At 42.5% G+C, this 12,494-nt stretch overlaps 1 protein-coding gene across 2 annotated transcripts in view; it reads left to right on the top strand.

Moving 5' to 3' along the window:
- LOC144495871 (ras-related protein Ral-A) overlaps nucleotides 1-6,375 on the top strand; it is a 70,559-nt gene extending 64,184 nt beyond the window's left edge. For both annotated transcript variants that reach the window (XM_078216546.1, XM_078216547.1), the window contains one exon: nucleotides 3,353-6,375. In XM_078216546.1, coding sequence (XP_078072672.1) covers nucleotides 3,353-3,475 — 123 coding nt within the window. In that variant the 3' untranslated portion in view covers nucleotides 3,476-6,375. The remainder of the gene's footprint in view (nucleotides 1-3,352) is intronic.
- The last annotated feature ends 6,119 nt before the right edge of the window (nucleotides 6,376-12,494 follow it).

Here is a 12,494-nt window from a genome sequence, read left to right on the forward strand (position 1 = left end):
CCCTCTAGTTTTAGACTCCCCTACCTTTGGGAAAATATATTGACTATCTAGTTGTAGGCTGCAAAGAGACATAGATGGGATGCAAAGCTGGGCTGAAAAATGGCAAATGGAGTTTAACCCTGATAAATGTGAGGTGATTCATTTTGGTAGGACTAATTTAAATGTGGATTACAGGGTCAAAGGTAGGGTTCTGAAGACTGTGGAGGAACAGAAAGATCTTGGGGTTCATATCCACAGATCTCTAAAGGTTGCCACTCAAGTGGATAGAGCTGTGAAGAAGGCCTATAGTGTGTTAGCTTTTATTAACAGGGGGTTGGAGTTTAAGAGCCGTGGGGTTATGCTGCAACTGTACAGGACCTTGGTGAGACCACATTTGGAATATTGTGTGCAGTTCTGGTCACCTCACTATAAGAAGGATGTGGAAGCGCTGGAAAGAGTGCAGAGGAGATTTACCAGGATGCTGCCTGGTTTGGAGGGTAGGTCATATGAGGAAAGGTTGAGGGAGCTAGGGCTGTTCTCTCGAGCGGAGGAGGCTGAGGGGAGACTTAACAGAGGTTTATAAAATGAAGGGGATAGATAGAGTGAACGTTCAAAGACTATTTCCTCGGGTGGATGGAGCTATTACAAGGGGGCATAACTATAGGGTTCGTGGTGGGAGATACAGGAAGGATATCAGAGGTAGGTTCTTTACGCAGAGAGTGGTTGGGGTGTGGAATGGTCTGCCTGCAGTGATAGTGGAGTCAGACACTTTAGGAACATTTAAGCGGTTATTGGATAGGCACATGGAGCACACCAGGATGATAGGGAGTGGGATAGCTTGATCTTGGTTTCAGATAAAGCTTGGCACAACTTCGTGGGCCGAAGGGCCTGTTCTGTGCTGTACTGTTCTATGTTCTAGTTGACCTATGCCCTCATTATTTTATAGACCTCTAAGATCACCCCTAAGCCTCCTACGCTCCAGAGGAAACAAATTCCAGTCTATCCAGCTTCTCATAACTCAAACCATCAAGTCCCAGTAGCATCCTAGTAAATCTTTTCTGCACTCTTTCTAGTTTAATATCCTTTCTATAATAGGGTGAGCAGAACTGTACACAGTATTCCAAGTGTGGCCTTACCAATGTCTTGTACAACTTCAACAGGACGTCCCAACTCCTGTATTCAATGTTCTGACCATTGAAACCAAGCATGCTGAATGCCTTCACCACTTTGCCCACCTGTGACTCCACTTTCAAGGAGCTATAAACCTGTACCCCTCTATCTTTGTTCTGTAACTCTTCCCAACGCCCTACTATTAACTGAGTAAGTCCTGCCCTGGTTCGATCGACCAAAATGCATCACCTCACATTTATCTAAATTAAACTCCAACTGCCATTTGTCAGCCCACTGGCCCAATTGATCAAGATCCTGTTGCAATCCGAGATAACCACCTTCACCTGTTTTCCTGTAGCATCTGTACCCTGGAACACTGAGCAACCAGTTATGCCTCTCCCTTAGCCATGTTTCAGTAATAGCTATAATATTCAGTCCCATGTACCCATCCATGCCCTGAGTTCATTCTGGACACTTAAAGTTCTATACTGGCATTAATTGCTAGGAAATTTATAAAAGTGCAAGAGTAAATAGATTTTGCTATGCAACTTGAATGGAATGTTACTGTCTTAAACCTTCAGTTCCTCATGTAATCATTACCATTTTATTGCCCACACTTGGTTGCATATAGTTCATCTGACCTTGCAATTCTGTTCTTTTTCACCGTTCTCCCACTCCAAGGAAAGAGCCACTTCTACATGATCTTCCACTTAAAATAATGTTACTATTCAATAAAGATATCAATATCTGATTTAGAGAACAGCAAGAACTTTATTTATTCAGTTGATATGGATTTCAGTGGCAAGGCCAGCATTCATTGCCCTTCCCTATTTAAAAAATCAACAATAAAAACATTAGGGATACTTTATCAGGATACTAAAAGATAAGTGAGGTGCCACACATTTTTTTTTCAACCTTTACTTTTTTTAATCAAAGCCAGCATCATAATGTAAGTTTTCGATGTAAATATATTCTCAAATATTTAAAATGAACAACCAAATCTTAACAATGCTCCTGAGCCCAGGGAAAATTGCAGGCAAGTCACCAGAGGCCTTTGTCTGGTAACTGCTACAAGGCAGGATTATCAGTGACCTGTATGAAGCCCCTCAGCAGGATGGCACTGCATAGAGCAAGACGGGTTTAACAAAAAGAAAACTGTATGGGTACAGACAGAGAAAATATATAAATGAGCCATATGCTCTGTGTGACTTGCAGTTCATTCAATCATTCCTCGTCCGCCCTGTGACAGTCCATTCAATCATAGTAACACAAGAGTCGGCCACTTTATCCCCTTTAGCCTGTTCTGTCATTTAGTGAGATCGTGGTTGATCTGTGACCAAACTTCATATATGCACCTTTGTCCTATATCCATTAATGCTTTAGTTAACAATCTATCTTGGTTTTGTGGAAGATTTCCCAAACAACTGCCACCCTTGCGTGTAGTAGTCTTTCCAAATTTAACTCCTGACAGTCATGCCCATTGCATACGTGCGCACAAACACATCACCCTGCCCCCAGTACCTGTTCACTGCATTCTAATAACCTGTGTACCTGAAACCTCCAATGTTCTATCCACTTTAGATCCAAAATGGATGACCTCACATTTGCCTACATCAAAATCCTTTTGCTACATTTTTCCCATTCACTGAACACTATAAAGCAATATTAGATCGTTTCTATCTACGTTTCTTAAATGCCACCTATCTTCACATCACTGGCAAATGTACATACATGGCTCTCTAAGCACAAGTTAATAAATGTGGAGAATAGTTGCCCCAATACAGATCCTTGTGTGGCACCATTCATCATATTCTGCAAACTATCTGTCCATTATCCCTGTTGTCTGTTGCCACTTGGTCAATTTTCTAACAAGGTTGATTTGATTTTAAATTCTAGCATATCTTTAATGCAGAAATGGTGCCAAAATGTTTCAACTGCCAACATTTCTTCCTCCTTGTACCTTGCCTTTGTTGGCTCTCCCAATGGAACTCTTGAAATCTGAGCTTGTGACCTGAGGAATTTTGGATGTAACTCTCCCAACCCCCACTATGCTTCCTAGATATGTGCTTTAAAACTTAACAAGCAACTGTGCTGTGAGAAATTCCATACCAAGTTCTTCCTAGTATGTGTGCCATGTGGTGCATTGTCAGAGAAGATGTGCATAACTTCCTCAATTTACTTCCCAATTTAGTGCAACCTTTATTCTTCCAAAGGCATATTGTGACCCCTCTAATGTATTTCCCTCTTATTTCTTTCCTTGAAGGTTTTCTTTGACTTGATGAGAGAAATACGTGCAAGAAAAATGGAAGATAGTAAAGAGAAGAATGGAAAAAAGAAAAGGAAAAGCATAGCTAAAAGGATCCGGGAAAGATGTTGCATTTTATAAACTCTGCAGACTGAACCATTTGAGAAGTCTAAACATACTAAGTATCTCATTTAATTCACTGTTCCTTCAGAGTGATTGAAGGTACACTAATGTTTTACATTCAGGTTTCAGAAAGCATGAATTGGAGCCAACTTTAGGACACAATTGATCAGGAGATTTCATGTCAATCGAAGCGCTGCTTTTTGTGCGATGTCAGTTGGTATTTGGGCTTCAGGTTCATTTTTTTAAAAACAAAATACCATTGGAAAAGTTTCTTTGGGTGGGTCTTGTGGAAAAGTTTCTTTGGGTGGGTCTCGTCTGGGGGTGGTTAATCATTTCAGTCGTCATTTAAATTACTAAAGGAAAAATAGTGACTCTCTTCTCTCACAAGGCAAAGCACTTTGTTAAATCACCTTTTGAATCTGAACTATCAGCATTTGTAGATTCTATACAATAGCTCTTTATTTCCTCTGGCAAAAACTGAGGTTTAAGTACCACTATTTTGGGAGAGAAATAGCTTTTATTGAGCAGAACTTCATCTTGCCAGATTTGCTGTTTTTTTTTTAAAAAGGAAGCACTGTCCAATTGCAAGTTTTGGTTGCACTGGTTTTTTCAACATTGCATTTTCTAACCAAAACACTTGCTGTTAATAATTACACTCTAATTCACTTCTGACCTGTTACAAGCGGAGAAAACTTGCTACATGATGGTTTAAAAATCTTCACTAAATATTAAGTGGAGTAACCTGTGTTTTTCCTTGAAAAGAACTTAGTTGGATTTTTGGCAGCTCCACTTGGCATTGTTTTGCCTCTTAATGCTACTAATCAATTAAAATATTTATCTGGTTTCTAATGTTACAGGTTAGAAAACAAACTATTTCCATCTGTGGAGTGCACAGCTTGTTTATGTCCCAGAATCTCACTTTGACATTTAGTACATTGCAATTAATAGGGAAAATTTGCACATGCATGAGAACATTTATTTTCCTTTCTACAATATACTATAATTTTAAACCAGTTGCTAGTAGGAGTAAAAAGACATGGGGCATTTAAATCATTGGGCCTAATTTGTCAACGATAAATGAGATATAACTCCCTTTTCCTGTCATAATTAACTAAGTAAACACATGATTTAAGTGTGCAATTTTGTTTGGTTAATTTGAGCAAAACTGGCATTCTTGCGATCGTGTTGAGAAATTTGACTCTATTGGGTTACTGGAGCAGTAGTCAATGCTTTTGTTTTGCAATTGGCAGATCGAGTATTTCTAGTTGTTCAGCCCCCTCAAATTTAATAAACCTGTTTTGGTCTTGAGAGAGAAGGTTGGGAAGCTTGATGTTGCAATTGCCTGGGGTTTAATTATGGTTTCAATTTTTAAACTGCAAATAGAGTTGTATGTTATCTGCACTAGTGAATTGATTTTGTTTTCTTTAGTCACCAATGGGATTTTATCATACTAGAGTTTGATTTCAATGAGCTCTTGGCCTCTTGAGAAGCTTGCGCCTGCTGTGACAACCTATATACATGGTTGACTCTTGGGGCAATTTTTATCCAACCAGCCCACTGGAAAATTGACTGCAATATTGGTTTTACTCCCTCCCAATTAATTAAATGGAGAGTAATTGTGGATAGGGCTCAAAACCAGTGTTCCATCTGATCCTATGGATTTCCTGCGTGGCAAGTTTTATGATGAAATGAATTTCTCCATGCCAGAGAGAACAGGTGTGCTCTCTCTCAGCACGGGAATCCATCATTTATGATAAGTTGGATGAACATGAGTTACTTAGACATAACAAGTTTGATTATCTGTACTAAGTTGGGGACAAATTAAGACTGTTAGTTTTGTTATCTAACTTGTTAGTCTTGTATGTATATGGTTTTCACTATGTCATATCAGTAATTGTCAGTGGTATTTTGAGGCAGATTTTGGCTTTTCAAATGAGGCACTAATGCACATAGCAGATACACATGCATATAATCAAGCTGGGCTATACTGTAAAAAAGCAGTGTAAAACTTGTAAATAGAAACTTATCTGAAAATGCCTTAATTTGAAATCTTTACAGGTTACATCTATCAGGAGTGTGGCAAATGAATTATGCAGACAATAACTGCTAAGAACTTCTTACTGATCCTGTAAAACGTGCCATATTTTGGGCCAAATAGCCCAGAACACAATTCGGTTAACTTGATATTTGGGGCTACCATCTTCAGAATTTAATTATGCATTTTGGTTCAAATAGCAGTTAAACATCTTTCTTGTAAAAAAAAAATGTATGTATTGTCCTTCATGTTACAGTCCCCAGTCCTGCAGAGATTTAGTGGGAGAATGGAAGAATGAAGATTGAACTGTTTGGTTCAGAAACCCGCACCACCCAGCCAATCTACTCGCTCCCTACTGGCTGAGGTTTACTGACCAGGATTTGCAGTCAAGGCAAAACTTAAAGCTGCTTTTGAATTCTTTAACAGTTTCAGCAGGAACATCTGGATGATGCCACTTAATCTGAAGTGCTGGGAATCTGGAATGTATAGTATATAAGATATTTGTTCTGTCCTTTTTTATTTAGATGCATTATTTGCATTTTGTCATGTTTTAAACTTTTAATGTTATGTACTTCAAAGTAGGAGTCATTTGCACTGTATAGAGTTGAGGGATACTAAGAGTTGTTGCAAAATATATAAACCTTGTTTGGGCATAAGCAGTTTAGACACTTTTTTTTACAATTTGTGTGAGCAGTGCATAACTGTGAAATTTGTATGGCAGTGTGAATTGTATGAAAATGATTCTAACCACTAACATTAGACTTGCAGTATATGTGGAGCTTGGGTATTATGGTGTTATGAAGCTGAGAAAGGCTGATGCCCTTGCCCATAAAACATTTTAATTGTATGTTGAACCATTAAAAATAAATAACATTTTTACAGCATTGTGTTGTAAGTTAAAAAAAGTTTTCATGCCAAGTGGAAGTTTATCATAAACTTCCACAAAATATCCTCCTGTAAAAACTGACCATGGCAGCAATTTTAAGATACCAATAAAATTGGACGGTTCACTGGAGAAGGTCACTGAAGAGAAGGAATGGGAGAAGTCCAGAACATCTGGATGACCCATTTACCCCAAAAAAAAGAACACTGAATAAATGTCCACAGCCCTGTGGGAGGTCTTTAAAAATACAGCAAAAGACCATATCTCAAGGTTTTAGAGGTGTCTCTAGACCAATATGACAATTCTGAGTGGAATTAGAGGGATGTAACAGGCAGCATGATCACCAGTAGAATGAACCATGAAGAAATCATAGATGAGAATTATGGGCTCAGCCAGAACACATCATTAGAAAGCACTGCTTTAGGGACCATGGGAACTAACTGGAAAGGTAAGAAGAATTTCTGTTTTTGGTAATAAGTAAGCATCAAGGAAGAAAATTGGACTGAGATCAACAAAATATCATAAGTTTGGAGAGACTGGAAAGGATACTATAAAGTTGAAATCTAAAGCAGAGGAACCAACAAATTTGGATAAAACTACATACCAGGAGTAGAAGAACAGAATGGAGCTACAGTTCTGATCATTGAGATTACAATGCGAGAAGTGTGACATAAGGAGACACCAAGTCTTCAGATATGGTCTTGTACTGTGTTTTTAAATAACCTCCCACAGGGCAATGTGGGCATTTATCCAGTTTTCTCATTTTTTGGTAAATGATGGGTCATCCAGATCCTCTGGACTTCTCCTATTCCTTCTCTTCAGTGACCTCCTCCACTTAGCATCCAATCCTATTTGGTTGACTACTGTACTCTAATAATGAACTTACTCCAGATTCTATGATTTGAATTCACACTACCTCCAGCTTTCTCATTGTAATAAATGCATCTTGATTTCATGCTCTTCAATACAGGAACCAGAACTCTGGTATCTTTCCACACGAATAGTTATGACTCTAAAGGCGTCGTATTCAGTGCTGAAAAGCCAAAGTGTTTGAAGAAATAGAGCATTAAATATAATTTGCATTCAACATGGTCAAAGAAACTTCGTGTTCACCATAATTCTGTGAAACTGACTTCTGGCATCAACACATGCAGAGTTAAACGCAGAAATTCTGAAGTTGCTGGTCAGTTATTCCTGGATGCTTGGTGTCATGTTGAAGTGTCCATAGATGGCAATCTTTAGAAATCATTCAACTGATGGGGGCAGCACAGTGGTTAGCACTGCTGCCTCAGTGCCAGGGATGACCTAGGTTCGATTCCTAGCTTTTGGTCTCTGTCTGTGTGAATTTTGCACATTCTCCCTGTCTGCATGGGTCTCCTCCAAGTGCTACAGTTTCCTCCCACGGTCCAAAAATGTGCTGGTTAGGTACATTGGCCATGCTAAATTCTCCCTCAGTGTACCTGAACAGGCACCGGAGTGTGGCAACTAGGGGATTTTCGCAGTAACTTCATTGCAGTGTTAATGTCGGCCTACTTGTGACTAATAAACTTTCTTCTCCTGCCACCATCTCACATTGCTGCTTTGTTAATGAGGCGTGGTGGGTTTTCAGCAGCAGACTGAGACACATTTGCTGGTGGGGAGCCACTGGCCCTTTTTCCATTATGATTCCATAAGTTTTAATTTTTGATTTTCCAGCTAATGTGTGTGCCAAGATGTATTTTGCTCTTCATTTCTGAAAAAAACAAAGGATAATGGGTGCAGTTTGCTGTCTGAGAATTATTTAATATAATTGGCTACTTAATGTATGATGTGGAGATGCCGGTGTTGGACTGGGGTAAACACAGTAAGAGTTTTAACAACACCAGGTTAAAGTCCAACAGGTTTATTTGGTAGCAAATGCCATTAGCTTTCGGAGCGCTGCTCCTTCGTCAGATGGAGTGGAAATCTGCTCTCAAACAGGGCACACACAAAAATCAAGTTACAGAATACTGATTAGAATGCGAATCCCTACAGCCAACCAAATCTTAAAGATACAGACAATGTGGGTGGAGGGAGCATTAAGCACAGGTTAAAGAGATGTGTACTGTCTCCAGACAGGATAGCCCGCAAGTCCAGGAGGCCAGCTGTGGGGGTTACTGATAATGTGACATAAATCCAACATCCCGGTTTAGGCCGTCCTCATGTGTGCGGAACTTGGCTATCAGTTTCTGCTCAGCGACTCTGCGCTGTCGTGTGTCGTGAAGGCCGCCTTGGAGAACGCTTGCCCGAATATCAGAGGCCGAATGCCCATGACTGCTGAAGTGCTCCCTCACAGGAAGAGAACAGTCTTGCCTGGTGATTGTCGAGCGGTGTTCATCTGTTGTCGTAGCGTCTGCATGGTTTCCCCAATGTACCATGCCTCAGGACATCCTTTCCTGCAGCGTATCAGGTAGACAACATTGGCTGAGTTGCAAGAGTAGGTACCATGTACCTGGTAGATGGTGTTCTCACGTGAGATGATGGCATCCGTGTCAATGATCCGGCACGTCTTGCAGAGGTTGCTGTGGCAGGATTGTGTGGTGTCGTGGTCACTTCTCCTGAAGGCTGGGTAGTTTGCTGCGGACAGTGGTCTGTTTGAAGTTGCGCAGTTGTTTGCAGGCAAGAAGTGGGGGTGTGGGGATGGCCTTGGCGAGATGTTCGTCTTCATCAATGATATGTTGAAGGCTCCGGAGGAGATGCCGTAGCTTCTCCGCTCCGGGGAAGTACTGGACGACGAAGGGTACTCTGTCTGCCATGTCCCATGTTTGTCCTCTGAGGAGGTCGGTGCGGTTTTCCACTGTGGCGCGTCGGAACTGCTGATCGATGAGTTGAGCGCCATATCCTGTTCTTGAGGGCATCTTTCAGCGTCTGGAGGTGTCTGTTGCAATCCTCCTCCTCCGAGCAGATCCTGTATGTACGGAGGGCTTGTCCGTAAGGGATGGCTTTTAACATGTTTAGGGTGGAAGCTGGAGAAGTGGAGCATCGTGAGGTTATCCATGGGCTTGCGGTACAGTGAGGTGCTGAGGTGATCGTCCTTAATGGAGATGCGTGTGTCCAAGAATGCAACCAATTCCAGAGAGTAGTCCATGGTGAGTCTGATGGTGGGATGGAACTTGTTGATGTCATCATATAGTTGTTTCAGTGATTGCTCACCATGACTCCAAAGGAAGAAAATGTCATCGATGTATCTAGTGTATAGCATCGGTTGAAGGTCCTGTGCGGTGAAGAAGTCTTGTTCGAACCTGTGCATGAAGATGTTGGCATATTGAGGTGCGAATTTGGTCCCCATGGCTGTTCCGTGTGTCTGGATGAAGAACTGGTTGTTGAAAGTGAAGACATTGTGGTCCAGGATGAAGCGGATGAGTTGTAAAATTGCATCTGGAAACTGGCAGTTGACGGTGTTGAGTACGGAGGCTGTTGCAGGAATGCCATCATCGTGGGGGATGCTGGTGTAGAGTGCCGAGACATCCATTGTGACGAGGAGTGCTCCTGGTTCAACTGCTCCATGTGCATTGAGTTTCTGTAGGAAGTCTGTAGTGTCGCGACAAAAGCTGGGGGTTCTTTGTACAATGGGTTTCAAGATGCCCTCGACATAGCCGGAGAGGTTCTCACACAGGGTCCCATTGCCCGATACAATGGGATGGCCGGGTGTGTTTGCCTTGTGTATCTTTGGGAGGCAGTAGAGATCTCCAGCGCGGGGAGTACGTGGGATGAGAGCACGGAGGGTGTTCTGAAGGTCCGGATCAAAGGTCTTGATCAGAGTGAGTTGACGGGTGTGTTCTTTGGTCGGATCTGTGGGTAACTGTCTGTAGTGTTCCTCGTTCAGTTGTTGGTACACTTCTTTTGCAGTAATCCGTTCTGTTCAGTATGACGATGGCCCCTCCTTTGCTGGTTTGATGACAATGTTGCGGTTGGTCTTGAGAGCATGGATGGCATTGCGTTGTGCTTGGGTGATGTTCAGTGCTGTCTTGAGTGCGGCTGATGAATTTGGTGTTGACGCACCTCCTGATGGCTTGGGCATACATGTCAAGTAGAGGGCAGCGGCCTTCCGGAGGAGTTCAATTCGACTCTCCACTTCGGTCGCACTGCGGATCTCTGTCGACTGTTCCGGTTCATTGGCTGTCTCATTGTGTTCGCTGTTTGCCTCTTGGGGTTGATGGAAGAACTCCCGCAGCCTCATTCACCTCCAGGCTACTCTCGGGAATCGGTTGCATTCTTGGACACGCGCATCTCCATTAAGGACGGTCACCTCAGCACCTCACTGTACCGCAAGCCCACGGATAACCTCACGATGCTCCACTTCTCTAGCTTCCACCCTAAACACGTTAAAGAAGCCATCCCTTACAGACAAGCCCTCCATATACACAGGATCTGCTCGGATGAGGATCGTAACCGACACCTCCAGATGCTGAAAGATGCCCTCATAAGAACAGGACATGGCGCTCGACTTATCGATCAACAGTTTCGACGCGCCACAGTGAAAAACCGCACAGACCACCTCAGAAGACAAACACGGGACAGAGTACCCTTCGTTGTCCAGTACTTCCCCGGAGCGGAGAAGCTACGGCATCTTCTCCAGAGCCTTCATGTCATTGATGAAGACTAACATCTCGCCAAGGACATCCCCACACCCCCACTTCTTGCCTTCAAACAACCGCGCAACCTCAAACAGACCATTGTCTGCAGCAAACTACCCAGCCTTCAGGAGAACAGTGATCACGACACCACACAACCCTGCCACAGCAACCTCTGCAAGATGTGCCGGATCATCGACACGGATGCCATCATCTCACGTGAGAACACCATCTACCAGGTACACGGTACCTACTCTTGCAACTCGGCTAGTGTTGTCTACCTGATATGCTGCAGGAAAGGATGTCCCGAGGCATGGTACATTGGGGAAACCATGCAGAAGCTACGACAACGGATGAATGAACACCGCTCGACAATCACCAGGCAAGACTGTTCTCATCCTGTGGGGGAGCACTTCAGCAGTCACGGGCATTCAGCCTCTGATCTTCAGGTAAGCGTTCTCCAAGGCGGCCTTCACGACACACGACAGCGCAGAGTCGCGGGGCAGAAACTGATAGCCAAGTTCCGCACACATGAGGACGGCCTAAACCGGGATGTTGGATTTATGTCACATTATCAGTAACCCCCACAGCTTGCCTCCTGGACTTGCGGGCTATCCTGTCTGGAAACAATACACATCTCTTTTAACCTGTGCTTAAATGCTCCCTCCACCCGCATTGTCTGTATCTTTAAGATCTGGTTGGCTGTAGGGATTCGCATTCTAATCAGTATTCTGTAACTTGATTTTGTGTCTCTGTACACCCTGTTTGAGAGCAGATTTCCACTCCATCTGATGAAGGAGCAGCGCTCCGAAAGCTAATGGTATTTGCTACCAAATAAACCTGTTGGACTTTAACCTGGTGTTGTTAAAACTCTTACTGTACTTAATGTATAACAGGGCTGCCATTTTGCACCTGGGTTTAAAAACGCTAATCCTGCATGGTTGTGTAAATGTATAATTTGATAACTGAAGGTAAATTATTTGTGACATGGTACTGGCCTTGAATTTTTAAAACTGAAGTGGTATCTAACTCTTGCCGTTGAGTTAGGTTGTGAATTTGATTTTCACTCCAGAAACTTGGCCACAATCTCCACTGACATTTAGGTGGAGCACTGCACCATCAAAGGTCCAACTTTTGGATGAGACATTAAACGAAGGTCACATTGACCCTTGAATGGACATAATGCCATGGAATCTTCTATTTTCATGAATGAGCAGGATTATCCTCCTGTGTTGTTCAACTAACATCACTAAAATAGATTATCTTGATGTGTGCAAGTTCCTGCCATGTTTCCTACATTACAGCAGTGACAATACTCTTCCTAAAACCTTCATTTGGCTGTCAAGCATTTGGAATGTCATAAAGAGGACTATGGAATTTTTTCCTTCAGTTCCTGCATGACACTTGCAAAACAATAGCACAGTTGAGAACATGTCCAGGGATTAGGCCATTTTCAATTGAGTAAAAGCATAGGGGAGCAACTGTTCCCTGGTGCATTCCCCATGACAGCACCTCAACCAATCAGCA

Source organism: Mustelus asterias, chromosome 7 (assembly GCF_964213995.1).
Source record: "Mustelus asterias chromosome 7, sMusAst1.hap1.1, whole genome shotgun sequence".
Taxonomy (NCBI): Eukaryota; Metazoa; Chordata; class Chondrichthyes; order Carcharhiniformes; family Triakidae; genus Mustelus; species Mustelus asterias.